Consider the following 28,000-nt stretch of genomic DNA (forward strand, 5'->3'; position numbering starts at 1 on the left):
TGCAACCTTGATATATATTAGTCGAGAATATTCGATTTACAGATACCATCTAAGACTGCAATGCACGTCGTCAGTCACAAGTATGCCGCGGAAAAACAGACTCGAGCGTTAAAAGAATATTCTGAAACCAGCATACATTTGTTCATTGTTCTGCAAGCGGCTATTGGGTCTCATTGCCGTTGAGTTCTAAATCGTTTCCTTTTTGTACCATTTCACCCGAGCGTGATAGCGCGAGAGATATTACGAGTCGAAAAATGCTGCGTGCAAAGGCGCGGTACGTTAAAAACTACCCAATAAACACATGTCTGATCACATGATCTGAAGGCAGAATCCTGGCGGACTATTGTGACGGGTACATTTTATATACACGTGCACACGTCGACAGAGTAGCCACGCTGTTTTACCATTCTCAATCCATGTAGAAAGGTTTTCGCCTTCATAACTGGATTGCGCACGATGTTTCAGGGCGCGTTGAATAACCTTACCTGTTTCGCGATCGTGGCTGAGGAGGCGTGCTTCATACCCGAGGTGCAGCTTCGGCACGTTTAAAGCGAAGACTTCTGTGCCTAACTGATGGCGTTTGCGTAAAAACGGGCTGCAGGAAAGCCAGCTTTACACAACGGGTCTCACATAACGATGGTGACATGCGAAAGACACATCAAGCTCCTCAAAAAAAAAAAAAAAAAAAAAACGCTTCCCGACGTCGGAATCGAACCTCGGTCTCGCGGTATGAAGCGGACGTCTATCCCATTACGCCATTCCGACAAGGTCAAAGCAGTTTGGATTTTGGACTTTGACTTTGACTGCGGTTGCATGGAGAAAACTTCGCGTTTTAACCACCTTTGATTATGTGTTGTTCCGTGAATAGTGCTCTCTGCGAAAGAGGCGCCAATGAATTTATCACTTAAGAGTGCAAGCGAAGGGCCGCACTCTTAAATGTGGACACGTCATATGCTGGTATGCAACGTAATGCACGCGCTGCACGCACACGCAACGGTCTATACAGATACGAAATCGCTGTACAACTGCATTCGCACGCACATTTCATGACCCGGAAACATTAACTTAACGTTGAGTTGAAAGGTTCGGCTACCCGGTCTAAACTACCTTTCAAACCTCTCACCGACCTCGTCATCGCAAGTGGTCGCGACCGAGATCCGAAACTCACTCCGGCGGATTTTCCTTCGTGACGCGACACTGGCCGCTTTAAATATCGACCGCTCGATCGCGGCGACAGCCAGGGTAGATTGGGGCGGCGACAATAACTTAATTAAGCGTGAAAGCTTGTCGCTATATACACGGCTTGCAAAAAACAAAAGCGAAAACGCGGAACAAGTGATTGCGCGTATGAATACGGAAAGCTATTAAAGGAAGTGCTGAGAAACCGGAACGATCGGAGTGTTCGGGAAGAAAAGGAAGCGGCGCTGTACCGGAAGTACACATGGGGGGGGGGGGGCGAAACAAAGCTGCCCGCTGGGTGCCGGAAGCTTGAAAACGACGGGAAGCTCAAGAGAAGACAGTGGCCGTTCCACGTGAGCGCTACGGAGTTTCATACAGGCCGGCCGCCGAGACGATCATCGCGAACGGCGAGACGAGACAAGATTCTCGGCACGCGTTGGGTGCCGGTGTACGCGGGGCAGCGCCGGCTGTACACGCATTGTGGCTCCTCGCTGAGTGCGTGCCTGCTTTATTAGAGCGCGCAACGTGATGAAGAGATCAGCGGGGAGGATAGCGCGTACAAGGTAATGCACTCACTTCCGCCTCGACGAAGCGAGACCACAGGCAGCCGCCGTCCTCGCACTCTCTCGCCGCGTTTTGGTGCGCCGACAGACGACGGCATCTCGCCATCACGTCGCGTCTTATGTCTGAAGACGCCGCCGGGGTAGAAGGACTCCTGGCTGCCGCCTAAAGGGGGGAAGACGGAAGAGGATCTCCAACCTCTTTCTTTTCCCTCGACCCCATACCATTGGGCACGCAATAAAGTTGCTCTCTCTCTCTCTCTCTCTCTCTCTCTCTCTCTCTCTCTCTCTCTCTCTCTCTCTCTCTCTCTCTCTCTCTCTCTCTCTTCTCTCTCTCTCTCTCTCTCTCTCTCTCTCTCTCTCTCTCTCTCTCTCTCTCTCTCTCTCACCTAGCATACGCAGCGGCGCACGCGCACTGCGAGGCGCTAATGCTTCAGAAGCCGGAGTACTGACGCGTCGAAAGGGAGGTCGCTGCACTTATGTTTGCATGCACGCGAGAAACCTGATTCGGACCACGTTTTCGGGCAAGCAGTTATGCGGCGATGATGAATTTATTGTCACTAGCAATAGAAAGGGAAGTCCACCAGCAGGCGTAGTTTGTCTCGGCTAAAGGTGGACACCGGAACGCCTGCTGGTTTGGGAGTGTGGGGATGGGAAAACAGACAGGCAAGAAAGAGAGAAGAAAGAGTCAGAGGGAACACACACCACATATGTACATACATACAAGACAATACACTAAAAACAAAAAAATAAAGCCGGTCCACTCAACGTGAAAGCTGACGGAAGTGCAAAGAAAGTGATTCGCCATAATGGGCTGTAGCGCCGTTATCCGCTCACTGCTATACCACCCAAAGCAATTCAAATTTCCCGCCTCCGCAGTGCTCGCGCGCCCCCTGCCTGAAACAGTGCCAGCGGAGTTCTCTTCTTTTTTTGCTTGCTTTTACTCCCGCACGTGCCGGCGTTGCGCTGCCACTTTTTTTCGCTTACTATCGCTTTCTTGTCACGAAACTCCGGCCGAAGTTCATTCAGGACAAAAGCTGCCGCTAGGATCGCCCGTGTTAACGTGAAGGCTTCGCCGGCGGTCGACGACGCTTCCTGCCGCTGTTTCTCCGCCGGCACGGCGCCTACTTTCATCTGCTCTTCATTTCGACCAGTAAAAATGCGAGCGAAGTTTTTGAGTCAGCTTTTGAGTCAGTCAGTTGTTGTTTTTGAGTCATTTGTTGTCCCGTAGCTCAGCTGTGAAACTGAGGCGAGACCCACGGGTGTTACTGAGGCGCATATGTTGCAGTGTTCGTTCATTCCGGCAAGCACCGCTACATTCTCGCTTCGAAAAGGCGGTCATCTGGCGTTTTCAATTACTGACTAGCCTTTGCAGCCGCCTGCATGATTTGAGTGAACTAGCGCCAGAATTAAATCTGCATTCACCCTGGGCGCGACATGCTGCGCTGAGCAAATAGGTGTGCAAACGTACAGCACGTTGGGTTAGCGCTGTTTGCGCTATTTTATAGCGCGCTAATAATGTAAAACTATAATAGAGATTCGGAAAGTTAGTGTGGACAGCAGGGAAAAAAAACGCTCACGAAATGAAAGCAGAATAATGGGCTCGCGGAGGGGCCAGGGTAGGAGTAAATGCTACAGTTTTGAGCTACTTTCTCGGCTGTTCTCATCGGCATAGAGTGTCAACAGATAAAAACTCGCCCGCTCAGTGCCTGTCACACCCCCTCCCACCCAAACGGCAAGTTAAAAAACATTGATTGATTGATTATGATGTTTAACGTGCCGACGCTACACAGGCAATGGGCGCGCGCCGTAGTGTAGCGCTCCGGATTAATTTTAACCACTCAGGCATCTTTAACTTGCGCCTAAATCTCGAACACACAAGCGTTTTCTCTTTCCTCCTCCATCAGAAAAGCGGCTGGGAACCCGCGTCCTTGGGCTTATCAGCACAACGCCTTAGCCCCTGGGCAAGCGCGGCGGGCAAGTAAAAAAAAATATATGCAGGCAAAGATAGCCATGCTCCGCTTTCCAAATTCAAAATATCTGGTTGGATAACTAAAATCACAGTAGCTGCAGTCCGATCTTTGTGCGGCGACGAAACGCGGCGACGAAACGCGACGACGTTTAGCAGACGGATTTTCTCGTTGTGAGCGCGATCGTGGCTTGGGCTTCGTAAGATACGCCGGCAGGTTTTCAAATATCCGAGGCAACGCGGAGCTTGAGCTTCTCGCTGCAGAAGCACAGGTTGTTCACTTATTTTGAACTCATCGGCTCGAATAATGTCCGTGGGGTCGAAATATTTCCCGAACACACGAACGGCCTTCCACTCGAAGCTGAAAGCGTCCGTCTCCTGTCGTGGAATGGGCTCGCTTCCACCTGTCGCGTTGTTCGCGGTCGCTTTGGAGGCAGAACAACGAAGCCTTTTCCGTTGTATTCCGATAGCCAGAGCGGCAACCACGTACACAGCACGTCAGAGGCACGGTTGTTCACATAGTTTGCCCATCGTGATGAGTTCAGAAAGCTATATCACACAACAAACACTCGCGCTCCAACGCACGGCAATACGGCCGCCGCCGTCCAAGCCGCCTTCACCAGACTCGTAGCGCCACCGCGCGGGAGCGTTGGTCCCCATATGAAGCTCTCCTCTGCTATCGCAAAAACCAACTCAACGCGCGTTCCGAACTAGCGGAGGCTGCCGGTTAATGACACAAATTTGCGTCAAATGTAGCCGCAGATTTTTTTTTTTTTTTGTAACGGGGGAATGTATGACAAGCGCCAGCGTTTCACGAGTTTCGAACGGTTATGACTATTTAAACCACTTGGTTTTCGAAGCCCCTGCGGGACGCCCTACGACGGAACGCCGCGCTCTCTTGGGTCCGTTATCTCGCGGCACCGCCTGATTCCGGCAGTCGATTGACATCGACCGTTCCAGCGAGCTAAGACAAGGCGAGTCCCTAAAGCACTCTGCACTTACAAAAGAATAAAGGGTGGGGGGGGGGGGTCACAGTTTAGTTTCTTACTAGGAGAGAAAGCGGAGCGCCGGGAGGAGCCCCGAGGCGTCCACGTATATAGGAGCCCAGGGCCTCATGGACTCCGTGGCGATGTAGCTCTTTCAAAATTCGAACATTGGCGGCAAAAGACGGTAGTATTTTAGAAGGATCAACATTTGGGCGAGTTGGTACTGGTTATGTATCATCTTGACGAAACAGCGCAAAAAACGGGGACACTAGAAGAGAAAGACGAACAGCGTCGTCCTGTCGTCTTTCTCTTCTAGTGTCCCCGTTTTTTGCGCTGTTTCGTCAAGATGATACATAACGGTAGTATTTCCTGTGCTACCCAAATGAAAAAAAAAAAAACGCATCTTCCGCCCGTCCGTCACTCAATCCGGCCACAAACAAGTCAGGTACTGCATGCACCAACGTTACTATAGATCTATCCAGAAACGCTGTGCATGCAGTACGGCATTACCAATGTAGTTTTAATGCCTCCATGACGGCTGCGTAGAATGCGCGCTGCTTTTGCGCGTTTCATCTTTCCCCCCATCGGGCTGACGCAATAAATCAACTTATACCGCAACTTGTACAACACGAATCAGTCTACACACACGCTGGTTCCACTCCCTGAAACAGCAAGTTAGAAATCAACGGCAAAGTTTTACATGTGTCTTAATATGTCACCTTCAACACACTCTCAACTTTTCTACACCCTTTTTGGCCGAAAAGGGCCATTTTGTCCCATGGCGCACACCTTTAAAAGGTGTTTGGCTAAAAAAAAAGGTGTGAGAAGAAAAAAAGGTTCTCGTGAACTACCTAAAAAAAGGTGCAAAGTTGCTTAACACCCTAAAATAGGGGGTGTGGGCTGCGCAGGTATACGCGATGTGGATCGGCTGAGCGCCATGTATACGGGCTTTATGCCTAAAGCTGAAAGTTGGGCTAGTTGGCTTTGACTTGACACCATATTGGCAGCGAAAAGAGACACGGACCAAAAAAGAATCAGACGAGACATCGTTTTGTCTGCTTCTTTCTTGTTCCGCGTCTTTTTCGCTGCCAATATGGTGTAGGGCTTGATGCGTTTATTCGACAGTTCCCGCTGCATTCTTCGTTGTTTTTTGGCGCACCCGCAACTTTGCGAAGGAACAAACTTCTGCAAGACAAGGATTGCGGTTCCAGGCCCCGGCCAACGTGCGAGCGCTGTAAAAGGCGCACCCGCGGACGCCTCGAAAACGCTACAGATCGAATAAAGACCTACGTGTTACCCGGGAAACAAAACAAGTATTCCGCCATGTAAACCCTTCACCTGAGTGCTACCTATATCGTCCACAACACGCCACGCCGACGACCTGCACGCTATAGAATGCGCGCACAAGCCGTCGAGGGATGTCGGCACATATTCCAAACAATGAAAAATCGAAAGCTTTTTAAGACACAATTGCGAGGTGGTAGAGGGGGAGGGCAGCGGACACGTGTGAACGACACTGTGCGCGTCAGGGCCCACTGCGGTTCGCATTACGCCGCATCTAAGCCGGACAAGTATACACGCCGACTGGACACGCGCTCAAGAGAAAAAGGACGCGTGTCTCAGCTCGATAACACGGTAAACAGTCGCCGAACACGGCGCTCGCGTGAGCGGCGTGTCAAGCGGCTTTCGACGTGAAACGGCGCTGTAAATATAAGGCCGTCCGCAGATAATGAAACTTGCCGACGGACTAGGACAGCATGCACGCGGCACAATATTCTCGCGCGGCATCACAAGGCCCGTCTTTTTTTCGAAGGCCGAGTCAGCAGTGTCTGACACCGCTGTCCCTCGATCAATAAATACACCGGTACGCCCTTGTCTCACTTCCGCGTCACCTAATTTCTCGTATAAACAGGCCAAAACAGCCGGGCGAAAATAACCGTATAGCTTCACGCGGAGCAGCCGCCATCAGAAGGCCGTTTCAAAATGGGGCATATCGTGACGTTCGAGGGACGAGTGAGAGCTTGATGGACAGAATGGCAGAGTTTTAATACACCTGTCAACACTGCACGCGTCATGGCCGCCTTAATGGAGTGGAGCACTCGCTTTAAGTGCCCTCCAAGTTTGCATACCTCCCCATCAACGCGCCTCGCGATTTTAACACAAAAGTGTTTTATTCCGGATACACATATTTCACTGACGTCATACCCGTCACAGAAATGACGCCAGCACAACGAAGCAGCGGCCTGTAAAGGGTGCACTCCTGCACACAGGGTTTTCTTGCGGGAAAGCAACCTTTAGTATTAAAGAGTACGTTATACATAGGGTTGTTAGTTTTCGGGTTTTATATTTTAACACGAAAGTGCTTGATGCCGAGATGCACAAGGATTTAACTGACGTCATATCCGTCACGAAAATGACGCCAGGACACCTTTTCCCACAGCGACCCGCCGGCAGGATGTCGCTCTCCAAGCACACCCACCAGACAGCCGCCGGCCCGCAAATCATGCTCAGCTGCAGATTTCGCTGCACATTTCACTGTCGTGTTTTGCAGATTCCTATGTAAGAGGAATGAAACAGTTTTTTTATACGCTTCTTCTTTTCTTTGCTTTGCCTACAAGAGCAGCGTAAGAAACCAAGCGGCGCCAATATACCCTACGTATGACCCCAATACGTAGGGTGTATTGGGGTCATACCTCACCAGAACTCACCATCAATGTTTTTCTCCGATCACGGTGATCCTGATGTAGCTTTTAATCACCTAAATTCGCGTAAGATTTGAGATTAACAAGCAATATTCTTGCGGGGAGAGATTCATACGTGTCCGCTATACGAAGCTTTGAAAAGTAGTGACAGTGAATTCACCAGGTTGATTCAATTTTTAATGGTAGTGTTTATAGCAAAAAGGCAGCGCGACAAACGCAGAAATCACACCAGGCATTTATTCACGCCTGAGGCGAATTAAGTCAGTTCCAGAAAAAAAAAAACAGCTAACAAAGAGTTTAAAGCTAGATGTAAAGGCAACGCTTCCCGGGATGTAAGACTTTCGTATACGCTCGATTTTCCTTTCTTGTTCAGATCTTTGCTGACCAGCCGACAAGCAGTAACGAAGGGCAAACAGCTTCGCATACATGTCTTTTAAATTTCGCGCACATTTGGGAACAACGCTGATACAGTGCAAGAAAAAAACAAGTCGAAACTTCCGATATTCAATAACCGAAGGAATCAATAGAAAGCCATAATGAAGTCTATCATCCATTTGTAACACCGGTCAGACTCGTGCATCGAGCACGGAAAATGGCCAGGCGAGAAATGTCCACTTCCGGTCTATACCAAACTTGCTGCTGTATGGTTTGTTCCTAAACGCATGAGCCGATCAGATCGAATAATCGCAAGGCGTAACAAACATTGTGCGTGTATATGCGAGTGTGTACGTGTGCGTGCGTGCGTGTGTGCATTATTCTGGCTTGTTGGCTCATGTTTTTAGGAATAAACCATGGTTGCGGGCCCGCGCGCGCACACACACTATAAGCGTATATACGCACACGCACGTGCAAGAAAAGACCCTGTCCGCTTTCTGAAACGTTGCCGCAACTGAAATCTCTTTGGAAGGCGGCATACGCACTTTGCACTCTCAAGAATGTTTTGCAGCGACTATACACTGTAACCAGGCACTGTCAGCATTTCGCCACAGAAAACAACGATACAGCACGCAAAGGCAAAAATGCTCCACCAGCCACTCCGCCTTCGCGGCGAGGCAGTATAGACGAAAGTCGACGGTGTGCAGTGTTGAAGACATTCCGGCGTCGGCCTCCCGCGCTTCTATGCAAGCCGTGTTGCATAGCGTAACTCGATATACCAGGCACGGCAGGAGATAAATGCGACTGCCAGCACTGCGCGCAAGTAAACAACGCTGGTACATACCGGTTTGTGCGGCTGTATAGGTGCTCCACTGGCTCTGTAGGAAGAAAATCCATGCTTCTCAGAGCATCTGACGTCAAGCTGTGTTTGTGTGGTGCGATTTGAAAATGGACTGGCGAAATTCAGAGCAATCATTCAGATTTTTCACAAAGCTTCACGAATCTGTCTGCATTACCTTGCAAAATTTACAAGCGGCCCAGGAAGAACATTCTTTACTCATGGTCGAAGTGTTTCAGATGCCACGAAAAAAGAGGAGCACGCCGCCGGAAGGCCATCGAAATCCTTACAAAAAGTCTTCAGTGCGAGAAGAAAAGAAAAAAGTCGGGTCCTGCGGTGTCAGACAGTCGATCAAGCTTCAATTGATCAGTATCCCCCTTCACCGCCCACAAGACAAGCATGCGCCGGTGACCGCGCGCATTGGCAATGTTTGAAACATTGCACGAGGCAATGCTTCAACTGCATTCCCTCCGTATGCCCAGGAGTGCTTAGCTGTCCTCGTGATTTCGTTCGGATGATAACTCATCAGCATTACCAGCCTATCTACGCCCCACTGCAGGCAAAGGCCTCTCCCATTAATCTCCAATTACTATAACTATATAGTCCGTGATACTCTAACCTCCCACCAACCAGATGTTAACGCCGGTGACATCTTTTTAACACCCCTCAGCAAAAACCTTAATTAGAAGGCTGTCACATGTGACAGCCTTCCCAATTCGTACTTTGAATAATATTCAGAAGGGCATAACGGAGGAGCTTTTCAAAAGAAGTCCGCCCGCAGTGTCACCAAAGAATCCAAACAATGTCGCTGGCTCACGGCATCCGAAGAAAACCACCTTGAAGGTGATAATCTTTTATAGCTAAAAAGCATTCCAGCATCTTAATTAGCGCGGGGCATATAGAGAATCCGCATCGAAGGTGATAAACCTCTTAGCCAAACATTATTACAGCAGAATAAAACGCTCACGCGCTGTTACGAACAATAAAAACCGCGTCTCAGTAGGAGTGAAGCACTCCACGGAAGCCAGCTTTCCAGCGAATCATTATTCGCGTGGAGGCCTCCCCCGCATTTAGAGTAGCAAAAATAACGTAACAATCGGCGCGCAGCGTTCCAGAGAAACAAGTCCAAACACAATAATCCTTATTTCTGAAAATTACGAACGTAATGACACAAAAAGAATCGTTTCCTTATTTTTCTGACATATGCCGGATGATTGTATGTGTGCGTGTAAACGTACGTACGCACCCGGGCGAGCTAAGAAAGCCGCTGCGTTTGTAAATTAAGGAGACACAAACGTGACAGATTAAGAAAAAAAAAATACACCTGAGCGGTATTGTGCGCGCCATTTCGAGGTGTGGGTTGAGACCGTATGCATATTGCATTATTCCAGTATTCTGCCACAATGTGCGTCTGGGGTGCAAAAGCAATATTATATATATATATATATATATATATATATATATATATATATATATATATATATATAAAATCTGTTTCAATGACCTACCCTTTGCTTTCCGAGGTTTTCTTGACTGTCAGCTCCTATTTCTGTCATATATATATATATATATATATATTAATATATATATATATATATATATACACAGATAGGAGAGAGAGACCAGTGATGGTGGAGCGACATTTCAGAAAGCTATTTTCCACGTAACGTATCATATGCTGTGTGTGGGCTTGTTATTTTACCGCGTCGTAACCCGGGAACGCAGCGGGCGCTTGATACGTGTAGCACGTTTAACGGAAAATGACTAAGCAAGCTGCTCAGGTACGCTTCGCGTTAAAGGTTCCATGAAGACAAAATACAAGCTCGATTCATGAAAGACTGCTTTGGCGCGACAACAATTACACCAATTTTATCGCAAACTTCAAAACAAATATTCGAGGTGCTAAATAAAACGCGGGAAGCAGTGGCGCCACTCCCCCGCCACTTTCCCGAGACTTCTCGCTGACGTCACAGAACCTCGTTCGTGCTACAGGCGGCCGCCGATCACAACCTCCAGGCAACATGAACCGGCGATTGCCGTGCGGCCTCTTGTTCCGCTTGATCGCACGACTTGAATGTTAACGTGCCATAAACACATCGGTATCTTTGTTTTAACGGCGAAGCTGTTGAGCAAATCGTTAATGCATGGTGTCCGCAGTTAAAAATACCAAGGAAAGGCCGAGAGCTCGTGCACGGGTGCCTCGAGCGCACGTTTGTCAAGCTGATCGTAACCACTTATTTGGCCAATATTGTCCACACACACAAAAAATATTAGCGTTCCCCGTATCGTGACGACACTTGCTCGGAACGAGAAAGACACGTCGTAGCGTACGCCCCTCGTTCGTTCGTTCTCGTGTCGTCATGCGCATGCGCTCTGTACCGTACAAGAGCCGCGACTTGAATGTCGAAGCTGCTGTAGGTGACCATTGACTCCACATAGCCCGGCCGCGGATAGTTCGCACGGCCGAGGAAGAGGCCGCGCTTCGAGAGGCTCGACGTGCAAAGCACCCGCTAAAGAAGATAAGCTGCGCTTGCAGAGTGGCGTACGAACACGTCGACCAAAACGACGAGCTCACTCTGGCCGTGCTCAACATAAGGTCACTGAAATGCCATGCCGCCGACGTCAACCACGACGTCACAACGATATAATACCCCTGTCAAACGTGCCTATTTAGGTGCACTTCCACAGAGTGCACTCGGCTAAAATGTCATTTAGGCGCAGCTAAACGGCAAATCCGAATGGTGTGTTTCCGAAACACACTTTACCCGGGCCGGCTCGTCGAGTGAGTTGTCTCGGCCGCAGAGGACAAAAATCGGGAAAAATGACATAAAACAGTGATCGTTTAGATTATAACAAGTAACGTTACAATTTAAATTATAGATATGTTGTTCAATTATTTTTACAAAAAGATAAGTGGCGACCAAACACAAGAAAATAACGTCGCTCTCAACGACGTGCCAGTGTCGCCTGGTGGGGTTTTGCTCCATGGCGGCCGTTCTCTGCGGCGTTTTCGTAGGTGGCTTCTTGTGGCCCTGTGGTTGTGTTTCCGTTTCAGCCTTCTCTGTTACATTCCACACTTTCAGATAATTTCCCCCAAATTATAATGCTGCTGCGATTCACTGTGCAGTGAATAATAATGACGATATCAGCGCTGGTGTTCACTTAACCGTCTCGACTCCGTTTTTTTTTTTTTTTTTTCTGGACTTGTGCAAAGCGCCGATTGCGATTTTGAACAATGCAAACACAACGTAATGTTTACATTGTTGCTCACGTGATAAATACAGAAAATGTCAAGACACTCTGCGTGATATTTACGCCTTCTATCGTCACCGACATCATGGCCAAGGGCACTTTGATTGGTCGTTTAGCAGCGCGCGGCCAAAGTGTCATTCGGAAAGCCCGAGTGCACTGGGCGTAAGTGCACTTAAATAGGCACGTTTGACAGGGGTATAAAACTCAACTTTGTGTCCGTCAATGATCACCTACAACAGCTTCGTCATTCAAGTATTGCGCGTGAGATCAAACTTCCCTGAATTTTTAGTGCTGGGCCATTACGTTACTACTGCCCGTACTACGCCACTGTGGCGCGAAGTTTTAGTTTAAGATTTATAGCGTTCTTTTCTTTTTAGTTAAGAAAACGTCTCTCGCGGCTGGAATGTAGCTCAGTGAGTTACCAAAGGCTAGTTCTTTCAAACTGAACGAGGTTGTATGTCTTCATGGCCCCTTAAAAGAGCAATGGAAAAGGTCCTTGTGCATGAGCGGTACGAGCATGTCATAAAGCTCCGTCTTGCGCTCACAAGCTTCGGACCTACGTGCACCGGCCCCGCATCAACGGCTCAGCACCGACTTTGCTCACGACCACGTCATTCCTAACAACTATTTTGGAGCAATTCTCTTTTAAGGAACATCACCACGTAGCCTTAGCGAGAGAAAAAAATGCCGAAGTCTACAAATGGGAATTGTCGAATAAATGCCTAAGCCGCGATGTTACACACCAGGCCCCCATAAAGTCGGCTTTCCTGCTACACCCATGCCTTGCCGGGAAGACATTCTTTTTTTTTTTTTTCAGTGCAATATGAGCCTGATATCGAAGAAGAAAGGACTTAGGACCTTGTAACCTCTACAAAACTCCATCAATCCCCCAAGCAGCGCTACACAACAAGGCGCCCCAAAAGACGGCTTCACTACTCAACAAAAATGCATTGCAGGAAAGATTTCTTTCGAGTGGGAAATAGGATGACCCAAGTTACGACTGCCCAGAGAGAGAGAGAGAGAACAACTTTATTGAGAGCCTGCAGTTATGAAGACGCGGCCACGACGTCGTAGCAGTCTACCCCGTGCCGTGGCCTACTCGCGCTCCCCCCGGAGAGGTTTCCCAAAAAACTTTTTATTAAATACCACCACACGACTGTCCCTACAACGCGGGCTACAGCGGACCGCTCTAAAGTCGGCCTCACTACCAAATACAAATGCATTGCTGAAGAGACATCTTTTTAGCGCCGTCCTACAGCCGTATAAAGCTTCGCTCTAAAAGTATTGCAATGGGAGACGCCCACATTCAGTGATACGTTGCAAGCGGTATCACTCCGGCTACGCAGCATGTGGCCGAGAATACATCAAACAGTCAGGTGCACAACTGACAGGCTAAAAGAACGCAGCCACAATTTACAAAAATCCCGGGGCCATCTGCACTAACGTGAAACCTGGGGAGGGGCGAAGCATGCAGTGTACAAGTGCAGTGTATTCTTGGCGCCTTGGAGATTTTGCCCACGGAGGTGAAACCGTTGGGGGTAAAGGTTTAAAGCTTCGCTGTAAAAGTCTTGTGTCTTTGAAGGACGAAGCGTTCCAGAGAGAGGCGTTGCAAACCGAGTGCCCCGTGTTTTCTTTTATTACGCGTTTTTGCACACGGAGATGAAACTTTCTAGCGCGAGGCATTGGAAAAAACGAGTGTCCCGGTGTTTTTGTACCGTAACTACATGAGACGAAAGACGACGACGACAGGAGACGCCGAGAGACTGAGCCCCGAAAGGGCTTCGCCCCTAAAAGTCAATCATCGGCCATCCCGGCATACAGTACAGAGACTGTGGGTGCAAACCCATCTTCAATTGTGCCTTGATACTGAATAGGAATCAGCGACACACACGAGAGAGATGGTAGAGAATTGTAAGCCTCCCTGTTGTGCTTTTGACAAAATAAATTGCCCATCTCGCGATGGCTTGTAAGCGCGATCTGGTGAATCCACGGCCATGACAATAAATATCGTTGCTTTGTTATCACCTGATACGTCCCCTTTCCCTTGTTGCCTATCTCGCGATGGCTTGTAAGCGCGATCTGGCGAATCCACGGCCATGACAATAAATATCGTTGCTTTGTTATCACCTGATACGTCCCCTTTCCCTTGTTTCGTTGCATTGATATCTGCTGTACAAGTTACATGCCAGACGCAACAGCAACAATTTGAGAATGAGCGCCATGTATAGTAACTCCTACTCCACTCCGTCTTTCACGCTGTCACCTTCGAAAATATTGATTACCAACTCACTTGAGAATCAACGCTGACGGTAGGGCAAATTATTCGCCCAAACGAAATAGAAGCGACATGCCACAAATTTTAAGCCACGGACGCAAGCCGCCATGAAGATGGGCTAGAAGTACATACGGTGGCATCATCCTTAATAAGTTCCCTGGCGTGACGCTTCCTAGCCACATGCGATCGACGTGCTCGCCGTTCCCACGGGGATGCACGCAGCATTCGCGCGCACACGAAGCCGGCTATTCGGGCGCCTCTATCACGCACACGTCCCCCCGGAATCAGCCAGGCTCATATCGAGATTCTCGGGTAACGACGGTACGCACCCCTCCCCCCCCCCCCCCCCCCCTCGCTCGCTTGTATCGACGCACACGCCCCCAAATTGCGTCTCGTAGTTCCTAATTTATATATATATATAAAAGTGGAGAAAAAATGCCCGCGAGGTGGGATCCGAACCCACGACCTCTATCGTGGGTTCTTCGGATCCCACCTGGCGGGCATTTTTTCTCCACTTTCTTTCTTTCCATATTCTTTATCTGTTTCAATGACCTACCACGTCCTCCCCTTTGGTTTCCGAGGTTTTCTTGACTGCCAACCCTTATTTCTGTCTTAATTCAACGAGCCCCTCATTTCGTATCCTGATTCGCTACATTATATATATATATATATATATATATATATATATATATATATATATATATATATATATATATATATATATATAGAGAGAGAGAGAGAGAGAGAGAGAGAGCAGGACGTTTGTACAAACGGTACAGTGTAACAACCACCCTAAAAAAAATAAAAACAAAGGAAGGGGCGCGGGGGAGAAAGAATTTCCGCTATCCGCGATCCCGCTTTTCTTTTTTTACTTTGTTTCAACGCGAACATTTTGTGGTTTATCGAGTTGATGGTGGACCGTCGGGTATGTGCTCAGGAAGGGGAAGGCGTCTCGCGGGAAATAAAGAGTGTCACCAGCAATAAATACCGCAAAAAAGGTCACTTATAACTTAAAGGAGCCATGAAGAGAAAATACAACTTCGTGTAATTTGAAAGAACTAGGATTCAGTATCTCACTCAGCTCCATTACAGCCACAAAAGATGTTTTTTAACGAAAAAAAAGCAAGAAGTATTTAAAAACTTTCAAATATTGCGCCACAGTGACGTGTTATGAGCAAGAATGACGTCATACGGGTCAACAATAAAACATAATTTTCAATGCGTTAACTGCACTTTAGCATTCAAGTGATGCGGTCAAATGGAACTAGAGGCCCCATTGCAGATGTCCAGTCATGTGTCGTCGCGACAGGTCGGTTAGGCGGCCACCAATCGCACAAACAAGGTTCCGTGACGTCATAGAAAAGTTGCGGGAAATTGGCTAGGGGGTCGCGACTGCTTCAAACGTTTTCTTTAATATCTCCGTTATTTGTTCGGAGATTGCGATGATATTGGTATCATTGTTATCGGGACTAAGCAGTCTTTCTAATAAACCCAACTTGTATTTTGTCTTCATGGCTCCTTTAAAACTACCCTTCCAGCAAGAATATGACGTCGCCAAAACCACAGCCGCTCCCGTAACCGTTTCGGCTCAGAATAACACCAAAAGGCAATCCAAGCAACACGGTTCATCGATCGATCACGCTGTAAGGACCACACTCGGCGAAATAACCCAGCGGTACACCCAGGGACAAGTAATTCTCTCGCACTTACACATAGTAATGAACCTTTTTCCAGTAGCGCAGCCCTCTAGCGGCGGCCTCCCGAACCACACTTGGGGGATTATAGGAGAACACGCCCCCTTTCTTTCCGCCTGTCCCGCGCAGTTGAGCAAGCCGTTACAGTGTTTTGGCGGCAGAGAGTCTTTTCGATGGCACCCGTGTCTGCTACCTGTCGGACGGTTTCAGAATTCCGAAAACGGAGCAGCAATTAGATTGCTCAGCGTTGGCAACTGGGTGATCCAATATGGCGTCATCTTGTTTACATTTTGCCCCCAATAATGGCGGATCGGCCGCTGGGAGCGAGAGTAGCGCATGCGCAGAACGCTACAGGAAAAAAGGTCCAATGGTGCGCCGTAGTAAATATCCCCTAGTGCCGACTTATGCTTTCCCAGTCCCCTCACACGAAGCATCAACCTCCGCTCATCATATTCAATATTAAGGGAATCAATCGATGCGCAGGCAGGCGCTGTTATTGTCGCGAAAGATAACTAAAGCGACTTCCTCAACACGAAATCCAGACTGGCGTTTTACAAATAGGGGCTATGAATCGCCCCGCGGTAGACGGCTATTATAGAAACTGGTAATTTGCATCGAAATCTCGACAGACGGCATTTTCGCTTTTCGTCCCCATCACAAAAACTGTAGCCCCGCGTCCGGGAACAGAATCCGGAACTTCGAGCTACATATTACCAACTGAGAGACCACTGCGGCAGGCACACAAAAAGCGGAGTTCTAAGCTCGGCTACACCCCATTTGCGACAGTTCTGCAGAAAAAAAGCGCAAAAAAAAAAAAGAAAAGAAAACCTGCCGGCTGCACCGCCTGATTCCCCGCGCAAGGCTTTCCCAAGTTAGTCGTGGAACCCGCTTGCTGTGCTTCACGGGCTCAACACTTTCCCTCGACGACAGGAAGCTGACGCCGTACAGCTTAACGAAAGCAGCAAGCGGAGATCCAAATCGCATACCTACGTCTGTTTTCCCACTCTCCCTTCAGTGGCGCTACAAAAAGTTCCTCGGAGACAACGGAAGCGCGTCCATACGAAAAGCGCAGAGACGACGGAAGCCTAAAGAACGAGGAGCGAGAGTGAGTTCGCGCAGCGAAAAACAGGACCAAAAGAGCCAACTAGGCTGTAACGGGGGAGCCGTTAGAGCAGACGACGTCTCAGCACCAAGCCAAATGGCCGCCGTGCCGTGCACCCGCGTGTCAAGCCAGGAAGGAGTCGGTCACGGGGAAACCCTGCTAAGAAAACGAGCCTCGCCGTCTGCGCCAGGCCCGCGACACTCTCGGCGCCCGGGCCACTCGCTCAGTAAAAAACGATCGCGCCTGGTCGAACCGAGAGCGCCGACAGGCACGGGCGAAACGGCTGTTCAGACGGAACGGCACAGGGAAGCAGGTTCCAGGTCACCGGCAGTCGACTGCAGCTGCCGACCAACCGCGAGAAACTGGGACCCCATTCACATAGCCCACTGAGCGCATGCCCAGCGGGGAAACATTTTCTCAAATTTAGAACAGATCTTGCGCGAAATAGAAAATTATTTCTCAACGACGCACCCAGAAATTTCTTCCTCAATATTTCTTGACTGCAACGACACCAAATGTAGCACGCGCGCTTGTCAACTTCGGCTGCTGGTGTGGACGATGCGCAGAGACCTGCGGCTACGATTCCGCGCACTTTCGATGAAGATATACTACACGAGTACGGACGGTTCTTAGGCCATGTAACGAAGGGGATCTCTGGCCGGCCGCCACCCGTGAAATCTCGGAATCGGAGCGACAGCCTTCACACATCCCATGCGTAGATTTAACCGGCGCATTCCACGAGGCTGCGTGCGTTCTTTGAGATAACGAGACGTTCAGATAGCACGCGAAACGGAAGCGAGCGATCCCGTCAGGACGAATCGACAGCCCAGCAGCATACCAAAGAAGTTCCGACAACCCGTTTCACCGAACTGTCGCAAGATCGCGCTCGCAAAGAAAGAGAGACAGCGCGAGAGAATGGCGGAAATAGCGGCGTACACGTTGGGACTCCCAAAGCGGCTTTCTTTCACTTTCTTCTCAGCGCATCCCTGGAATGAAAGGAGAAGGAGGGGGAGGGGGCGAGGGGGGGGGGGGGGGTGCTAGACCGGTTCTTTCTTGTGAACCAGAGACTTGTACATGCACAAAGCCGTTCTCCCAACGCAACAGCGGCCGAGGCAAAGGTCAGCCTGGCGAAGGATGCGCCGTTGGCCCGATAACTGCACTTTGGCCTCCTTTCCCGGACTCTAATTTCTCACTGCCCTCTCCGCTTGGCGCTCGCAACTTGGCGCAAGTGGCCGCGCAGAGACCCTGAGGAGGAGCACTTTAAATAGGACACAGCCGCCGTACACCTTTCGTGAGCGCGCAGCAGCGTCTTACGGCAGTGCGACAGTATTATCGCAAACGGATACGACCCAGCCTAAGTTATTGCGGACGCGCCGCGGGACCCCAGGTGTACGCACACTTTATTGTTAGGCCGTGCACAATAGAAGGTTGCAAGTCCTTCGAAAGTCTCGCGGGAATACAAAAAAAAATAATAAAAGCACAGGCCAGGAGAGATCACGGAATGCGCGCAAGCGGGTCCTCGCCCCCCTGTGTCCTCCCGACACTCGCCACACCATTCCGGGAGGACGGAAGCTGGAGAGAAGGAAGAAGCTGCAATGTCGGAGGAGGAAGCGGAGGAAGAAGCAGAAGAAGAGGCGTCACGAGCACGCATTCCCCGTATAGCGTGCGCGGGGCAGATTCCACGCGGTTCCGCGTTTCTATTTCCGGCCGCAGGAACGAACAATCGGCTCACAACCCGCCCACTTTTACTTATTCGCCCGCTTATGACCACCGTTTCTTTCTTTCTTTTTTTTTTTTTCTCGTACGGGATGGGGAGTGAAAGGGATGGGGGGGTGGGGGTTGTACCTGCGTGTTGCGCCTGATGATCCGAGGCACGATCAGTGCGCGCGAAAGATGGAGCACACCAACGACCTGTGCTGCCACCGGCCGGAGTCACGGTGGCTCACCCCTGCAGAGTTCAGACACGCAACCGCGAAAGCCGGACTCGCGCTGTTACTCTCACCAACGCGCCTGACTCGATCCCCCGCCGGCACGAAGCTTTACGCAGCCGCGATGTATACACACACGCCGCAGCACGGAGTTCCGGCGCCTGGGCGTACAAATACTCTGCGGCGCGGCTTCGCTTGGACAAGGGGAAAAAAAATACTGTGGCCCAAATGGGACACAAAGGTTAGGGCACGACAACTCGTCGCCGGAGGGTCAACAAGGCAGCAGTGTGCAAATACACTTCAATTTACGACGTACATGTTCCCTTGTCGATGCCGCACGATTTAAATGCGCTTCAGTTTACGACGTACATGTTCCCTTGTCGACGCCGCACGATTTCGCTTACGTTGTTAACCTGCCGTGACGAGTTCAAATCCTGGACGCATAATTGTCGATTAGTGAACTTTCACTTCGCGTAAATCCACAAGTTTAACTAAGAGGGTTTGTTTTAACCAGAAACACACACAACAGCGCATATACTAACTAAACTTTTAAAAAATACACTAAAATTACTACGTTTTAGGAGTTTTCAAAGAACTTCGTACAAGGCATACGCATTGACAGGACAGAACTTCGTAGTATTTTTTTTTTAAAGGGGCCCTGAAAGGCGTTTTGAGCACACTAAATTGACTAGCGCAATCGTTAGATTGGGTCGTCAACATCATCTGTGCCAAGTATTACTCTTTTACGCGCAGCGGAAAGCTCACACTTTTGTTGCAAAGTTCGTCGCTTTTTTCTCACCCTTTCCTTCGTGTTTTTGGACGCCGCCATCTTCACATGTCTACGTCATCGATTCCCAGATGTTCGTCATGAGCTAGACATCCTGCTATTGGGCGGCTTTTTCACGCACTTCCGGCAAAGAGATGAGTCGTCTGCTCAGCGTCGGCTCGCCGGCTGATCTGCCAGCGGAGTGCCGGAGTGCTTGGACATTTTACGACAAACGAAACAAGTGTAAACAAACGCTTAACCGTTTGTATTGAATGCAACAGGGCCATAACACGACATGGATATTCTCTTACTTGAGTACGTTCCATAAAGAAAGCGTTGAAGCCCCGTGGCACCCCTTTCTTGCAATCGCAGAGAACGCCCTGAGCCGAATGCCCGGGTTTGACGCATACATTTTATTCAACTTCCAAACAATCCAGGGATGCGTTTCGAACGAACACAACGTCACGTCACAACATGCGTTGCAAGTCCGAACCGCGATTGACAGACGATGGATTGCCTCCTCCTGCCCCTCGTAAATTCGGCACTCACCTCGCGCGCGGTTTGCGGGGACGAACAGCAAGTCACTTAACTCTGGCGCACAAGCCGAGATGGCTTTTAGCCACGCACACTGCACATACCCCATGCGACGTTGAGTCGTACGCCGCTCGAGAAAGATAATCCAGACCATGGGAAGCACTATCCACCCGCAGAAGCACAACGTCGCATTTCATCGCGAAACAAAGGCGTCCACAACACACACACCATCGCCTCCTGTAATGCCAAACGCATCTCGCACTTCCAAATGAGAGTGAGTAGCATGCCTGCAGTGCCCATATGCCGCGAGGTGGGGCCCCAAGCTGAACCGGGATCACGCAACCGTAACTGACTTCTAGAGCAGTTTGTGCCTTGTTGCCAGGGCAACCGATGTTTGATATTGTCAAAGAAATGGTGCTCGCTCCAGGGCTAGAAAGCTCAGAGCCGCGGCAGAGCATGTTTTGCCAACGTTGCCGCTCTCCACCACGCGTCGCCCCAAGCTGAACTGGCGTTTTGTGCACGGGTTCTGTATCGGTTTAAAATGCCCTTTTCACATGCCACCAGCAGGAATTACCACCGTCACAAAATAAGACCCGGCACCAGCGGGGCCACATCTGATACGGCGCTTTTTGGATAAACAGTGCGCTGTGCATCCAAGGGAGCGAGCGCAGGATCCTCCCCGTGCGGCTGCGAGTTCGCCGCCGATAAAGAGTCGCGTGCCGCCGATAGCAAAGTTCTGCAGCAACGTACACCGCGAAAGGGCAAGGCCAGGCCGCCGCACACATGCGGCCAGATTTTTCGTTCGCTTTTCCAGCCTTGAGCGGAGAGAGGGATTCATGGTGTCAACAAAGCTTGCCCGTAGCAGACGGCTGTGTGAGCATCGCAATAGCGGAAGTACGTCACCGCCGAGGAGCGCAGCATCATGGGAGGGAAGGCTCTCTCGCCGTCAACAGCGGAGAGTAAGTTGAAAGGAGGAGGAAACGCGGCGCTACGATAATGCGCGGTTTTTGATTTATGATTTCTCAGCTAATACTCATCGCTTTAACAAAATTCTTGCGGGAGGAGATTGCTAATACATTGCTTTATTCGGTTACATGTACATCCACGCATCGGCGGAAGGTATTTCAGGACCCCTTTAAAGACGATAGCCTTTGTGGGGAAAAATGAAAATTATGGTCTGTCTGTCTATCTATGCGTCCGTCCGTTAGTCCGTATCTGTCTATCTATCCGTCCATCCGTCAGCCCGTGTCTGTCTGTGTCTGTTAGACAGACGGACCCGTCGGGTCCGTCCGTCCGTCCGCCCCTCCCTCCCTCTCTCGATTCAGCAACCACACCAAAAAATAAAGGAATTCTGAAACGAGAAGTTTATGAAGGCAAAACCTTCCCATTTGGTACCATGCTTTGTACTTGCCAACATTGTAGAGCAAAAAGAAAACATGTCACGCATATATGAGGGACAACATCAACACATAGCTGGCACTATAGTCAGTGTTCCTCCGATTGAAAATAGAAGCGTCCTTGGTATTTACGACATCAAATAAGAAACACGCGTTGAAAACGCTGTTTTGACTACCAAATTACGAAAGCAGCTCGCGCCCGGGCCTACACATCGCGACGGCATCCCAAGAAGCCCAACAGTAACGAAAGGTGCCAACAGATGTCGCGCGAGCAGTGGAACGTAAGAAAATTGAATCGGCTTGAGCAGACCCGGCAGACCTCCACCGTGGGAGGAGCGAGACGGGAGGGCAAGAGCGTTAGAGGAGGGCGGGGGAGAGAAGGCATGCATTTTGTTGATTTACGTTGCAGCGGCGGCAGTATATTATCGTCTTTCGACCATAGAGTTTCATACTAATATTGTGAGACCCAGTGACTACACTCCCAGTACTTTGGGTTATGTTACCAGCGCTTCTTCGTAATCACCCACTATCATCAGTGCTAGCCCCGATGGGCTCGGCATCATCATCACCTGTAAATAATCATCATCACCACGTGATCTTCTTCCTTGGCCCGAGCGTTGGAATAAACGGCCACGCCAACCGTCGCCTCTCAATATATACTAGAGAGGGAAATCTGTCGCTGCAGTCGCGGGCCGCCGTGGGCGGCGCCATTGCCGCTAGCGACGTTCCTCGCTTACTTGGCTGAGCTAGTCATATGGCTTCTTTTTTGTCTCGAAGTCAAAAGCAACAAAAAAGGGTAACATTTTTTTTGTTTATTGTACATGAAGCTTCTACATATGCACTGACATTTTTTTTTCTTTTTGGAAGTTCAATTTCATAATGACAAAACAAATTTTATGAACCTTCTACAGTAATATTGTTGCTTTTTTTTTTTTTTAGCCAGACGCAACTTTCCAGCCTGTTCATGAGCCATGCCAAGGACAAGTGGGACGTGCCTGCCCGGTACATGACGGAGCGGTCGCCAAAGCGCGGCTCCCCTAGACAGCGGCGCCAGATTTCCCTCTAGGGTATATTAGTGCGAAACTCTATGATGGCGACGTCATTTGCAGCGAAGTGAGCACATACGCGGCCATTTTTCTTTATTTTTGATACCTTGCACTCACTGAGTAATTAATACGTCTGCTACACGAGCGCTTCTGATGTCTTGGAACCGCACGCCGTTTGACGTAAATGCCGCCGTTGAGCTGCTACACGACGTTTTTCAAGGGAACTCCGTCGAAATGCCATGTGACTACAAGAAGCACGGCTACCGACCATTGAGGCTCTAATTTAAACACATTCATACGCTAATTACGAGACAAACATCTCTGAGAATATTTGACGAAACTTCAACGGAAAGACAAATACCAAAGAGCATGAAACAACAGACAACAGCAACGAAGGGCCACTGTGGCCAAACAACAAAAGATACGGTCTTAATTATACCCTATTATGATGATGGTTATGATATGATATGATATGATGATATGCACTGCGGCAAGGATCAATCCCGAGACAATTGAACACGTCGTAATGGAATGCTAAGGTATCCAGCCCGCTGAGCGAATCACTGTGACTTGCGGATAATGAAAGCATGCGTATGCAGGCGGTAGCAAACGGCGGTTGGATTGCGTAGGAAAACGAATGTTCTATTGTTCACTGGCACCCGCCGCGGTGGCTCAGTGGCTAAGGCGTTGCGCTGCTGAGCACGAGGTCACGGGTTCGATTCCCGGCCGCGGCGGCCGCTTTTCTGATGGAGGCGAAAAGCAAAAACGCCCATGTGTACGAGATTTCGGCGCACGATAAAGATCCCCAGGTGGTCAAAATTAATCCGGAGCCCTCCACTACGGCGCGCCTCATCGCCTGCGTTGCGTCGGCGCGTTAAACCCCACAATCAATCAATCCATTGTTCACTGGCGGTGAAGTAACAGCAGCTATTGGCGAAAGACATACATCATGGTTATAAAAGAGTAAACTGCGGTACTTAAACAACTTAAGTTACCTATGCAGACGAGTTGGCAAATTCCTGCCACTCCGATACAATGTGGACGCCATAATCATATCACCAGTACAGTCAACTAGCTGCGTTGCCACTTCTCCGAAGTTTCATTGGCGTCGTTTTCAAGATAATGCACTCGTGTGGGCTGATCAGCCCACATGAGTGATCAGCGCACATGAGTGCATTATCTTGAGTGAAGGGAGCGATTGTTACGTTAACTGGCCCGCGGTCGTCGAATACAGGTATGCACACAATGCAATATATCAACACCCTCAGACACAGCACGATAATTGCATGTTCCTCGTCTTCGACGAACCGTTCTTTTTCCAAGAACAGTCAGAGTGCGACATGGCACGCCCAACATTTGTACGGGCCTACAGATTGAGCGGGAAAAATTAAATCACGGAGGTAACAAACTGAAGTGCCCATCTTTCTCGCGGCTTTCTGTAAGAAAGCCGCGAGAAAGGCGTCTCCTCTTTGGCGTCTCCTTAGAAGTAGGATAAGTTGGAAGAGACAGTTGCTACTGCCAGCAAATAAAACATTTTGGGAACGCCGAAATGTTGTCTTGCGACAACTGTGACGTACGGACATATACGCACGCGGGCGCATGTATGTGTACGGTCGTCCAAAGGCTTAGCTGGAGCCGCAGCGTGGCATATCTCAAAGATTCTGAGGAAACACTGAGAATGTGTAGGACTTAGGTTAGCCCTTACATTTGAGCGCGACGCAGCAATTGTGACTAATTTTTCTGACATCAATGCAGGAAAAGACAAGTGCGTACAGCGTTGCTCCATCTAAGACGGTGAATGACTGTGCATGTATGCGCGTAGCAAATCTGCCTTGCAGCCGTGCCACACGTACACGAAAAACGACATTAAGTGACCTTAAGATACCGAATGACATTATTTGGGCGGGCCGTGCGACACGCGAAAACGCAAAGGCATTAAATGTGTTAGGCATGCTGGTGATAATGACCAAGAAGAGAAATGCATTCATACTTAAGAAGTTTTTAACATAGAGAAAAACGTCTTACAAGGGTTAAAAATGTTTTTTGTGAAAGAGAAAGTTGAGAAATAGTGTTTTATAAACAATGCTGTGAACCATTTCTAAAAGTTGCTTCAGAAGCTGCCGTCGCCTGCCAGCGGTAGCCATATCCGAAAGATTCAAAACGAGTGATACGGTTTTGCATTTTGCCGCTGTTTTAGTGAACTTTTCATTTTCAGAACTTCGCCACCAAGAGTGCATAAAAAAAAGTTGTCTTATTTCGAAGTTCAGCTACGTTTCCGCGCCAACACTCCGACGCTGAGAGTTTCGTTGGTTTCGTTCGGTGCTCATATAGCGTTCGAGAAATGGCAGATTTAAGGCGTTCGTGAAGAGTTGTGCGGAACTCCTCAAACCAAAAATGACATTAGGGCGAATGGCATTAGATTTTTTCGTGTAGCGGCGAATTAGTGGAATTAAAACTTCGGGCATTAAGCACTTAATGTCATTTTTAGTGTACGAGTGCATGGCACGGGTATTAGTCGCGGACAATGTGCGAAATTTCCACAGAATGAGCGCCGTCCAGGAGTCCCTAACAATTTCCACCTCACTAGCAAAAACGTGTCACCGCATGAAGTGACGTCAGCGAAACGAAACGTTACAGCAGCGGCCAATAATAGGCCCGCACCCGTTCCTCCCGCGAGAGTGGCGTGCGTGGCCGGCCGACGGGCGGCCACGGACGAACGGCGTTCCCCCGACAGCGGGCACTCAAAAATGCATTTGGCCATTAAGAGTGCACACACACAGCGTCGGCACAGACCACTCGGCGCCCCAAATGGACACCATGCACGCAACACGAAAAGAGTCGTGAAAATAGCACGCACGGCGCGCTCATCGATGCGAACCCGGGGTCCATTCCACGCAACACGCAAACGCTACTACAGGCAGGGAGGCGCCACAGTACGGGCAGCGCTGCGGAAAGCGTTTGAGACGGCCCGGAATGTGCAAGACCAGGGGCGGTTTTGCGTCCGTTTTATTGTGACGTACTTCCAGTTATAGGTGGGCTTTGGATTTACGTTTGCACAACTGTTCTCGTAAACACATTTTAAATGACTAAACCTATTTTAAACTATCTTTATGTGTTTAAAAGACGACGAAAAGACGACAACAAGACGACGAAAAATCGTCTGCTCCTAATCGTCTGCTCCGAGAAGCGGCCGCTCATAGCTCCGCCGTGCTTGCATGGCGTCACATCCGAGTGTTCGCTTTTAGCCAATCAGGGCTTGCTCAAAACGGACACTTTTGAAACGGACAAAAAACGGACAAAATACGAGAATACCGCCCCAGTTATCAAAGAACGAAAATTCTTGGGGGCACGCCCCGAGCAGGATACCAAGAACGCGACCGGTTGAAACTCGGAGGCAGTGCGCTTAAAGAGCACGGGCTTCAACAGCCCCCGTTCGCAAAACAAAACATCGCTTGCCGTCACAACCACAACAGTAAGAGCGATGTAAGCTGCGGTCTATCAGTCACAAACGAAAGTTATTCAGCCTTCCTGCCCTTTGAACGTAAGCTCGGTGTCCCTCCTTCAAGGGTACACAAAAGGCTGAATGAGTACTGCTTCGAACTACAAGATATCTTTCACAGCCATTCGGCTCTCGTTGATGACAGACGGCCCTTTATTTGACAGAAAAAAATAAAATTCTCAGCTGACATTTCTCTATTAAGGTTCGCTCCCATTTCATCTTTCAGACGTAAATGAGCACTTATACGTTACCAGTGCAGGAGAAAGCCACACAGGTAGCTGTTGCGATGTTGCTGCCCAGAACATGGCGTATTTGCAAGCCGGCAAGAGATGACGGACAAGTTAATCGAGTATGTCGCCGGCGCTTTTAGCTACCGTTTATTTTACCTGCCACTTTTAGCTACCTTTTACCTACGCACTTTTCAGCAACCACTGGTATCCACCTAACCCTGACAGTAAAAAGAAAAGATAGCTGGCGTGTTCTGCCTCGAAAATAGTTGAAGGGCACTTGCACACTAAGACAAAACACAATTACGGCTAAAACAAGAACTGAAACATTGGTCACCAGCGGTAGCGAGACAGCCTATTTTCAGCAATGTTTACAAGCTTCAGTATGCGTTTTTTTTTTCTTTTGGAAAGGTGGGGGGTGGAGAAGGAGCACATTTAAGAGAAATACCCCGCTACGTTCACCTTCACTATTTCAGCACGTCGGCTCACTGCCGTCTCCTGAATGAATGAACCCACGTTTATTGAAATAAAAAAAAAGAAAAAAAAAAGGACGGAAGTCCCCTTGACATGACCGGAGGCCTCGGGCAAGAGTCGGAAATGGTATACGAAGTAGGGAGGGAGAACAGGGAAAGAGAGGCAGTTAAAAGGAGTTCTCAATGCCTGCTTCTCTGATAAATTGACCAAAATTTCGCAGTCTGCCAGTCGTAGCGGGCCAAGTGCCTTCAGGCAGCATTCTACAGAAACACCGAGAGCCGAAAATTCCCATAGGAGGTGTCGCGCACTGCACAGGGCCCCGGTACCGCATGTTGGCGGTTGGGAGTTGAAAGAACATCCGCACAAGCTCCACCAATCAATAATGAGCTTTCGCGATTTGTGAAGCCAAAATGCGCGAGGCGGCTAAACCTGCCACCAATTGCCGTCAACGTACCGGCACTGTATAATCCGGCTACAAAGGTCAGCTCGTTAATAAGCTCCTACATTTTACTGTCTTTCTAAAACGTAGGCACGCCGGGCAAATACGAAAGGTACGTAGAAAAATGACTATAACGAAAGGTACGCAGAAAAGGTACGCAAAGGTGGCTCTTGTTGCGATAACAAGCTTAAGTGGGCGACAACGAGACATCCAGAAAAATGTGATATGGTGCTCGCGGACACGTTCACAACTAGGTGTCTTTGCAATGCAACATACCGAACTAGCGCAAAAGTTCGGCATCGTTCTCGCTTATCATACCCGCGCTTCGGCATCATACCCGCTTTAGAACGGAGAAGAAAGGACGACCTACATATATAGAATGTTTTATCAGTTACACACGGGTACATGAATCACAAGACACGCTGTGAACACGGCCAATGAACTCCGCAAATCGTAGATTACGCGCTCAAGGACACCTGGGCCGGATAGCCCCTCCGTACCGGTCTGGCAGGAAGCTCACGATCACGCCGCGAAGTCTTCCACCCCTCCCTCGCAATTATTTAGAATAGCCTCCATCCCCCGTGACGCTTTCAGGCGTCATGAACCAGAGATCGCTTTAAGTGGTCAGCTTTCCTGCAGACTTCCTGCAGCGCCAAGCAGCTGCCCTTCATCGCCTGCTCGACACCTTTAGTTTTAATTAGCGTTGCCTGCAATATCGCGTTTGTCTACGCTGACAGTTCCTCCTATGATCACACAGC

The 28,000-nt window shown here is 49.3% G+C and overlaps 1 protein-coding gene across 2 annotated transcripts in view; it reads right to left on the reverse strand.

Moving 5' to 3' along the window:
• The window catches only part of Mgat4a (alpha-1,3-mannosyl-glycoprotein 4-beta-N-acetylglucosaminyltransferase a), a 179,284-nt gene that overhangs the window by 108,944 nt on the left and 42,340 nt on the right, over window positions 1–28,000 (reverse strand). Inside the window, exon 2 of one of the 2 annotated variants that reach the window (XM_077703518.1) lies at window positions 1,756–1,905. The exons of the other annotated variant lie outside the window; for it this stretch is intronic. Coding sequence (XP_077559644.1) covers window positions 1,756–1,905 — 150 coding nt within the window. The remainder of the gene's footprint in view (window positions 1–1,755; window positions 1,906–28,000) is intronic. 2 annotated transcript variants of the gene reach the window in all.

This window comes from Haemaphysalis longicornis, unplaced genomic scaffold (genome assembly GCF_048455015.1).
Source record: "Haemaphysalis longicornis isolate Haplotype H1 unplaced genomic scaffold, Haemaphysalis longicornis Haplotype H1 scaffold_3, whole genome shotgun sequence".
Classification (NCBI taxonomy): domain Eukaryota; kingdom Metazoa; phylum Arthropoda; class Arachnida; order Ixodida; family Ixodidae; genus Haemaphysalis; species Haemaphysalis longicornis.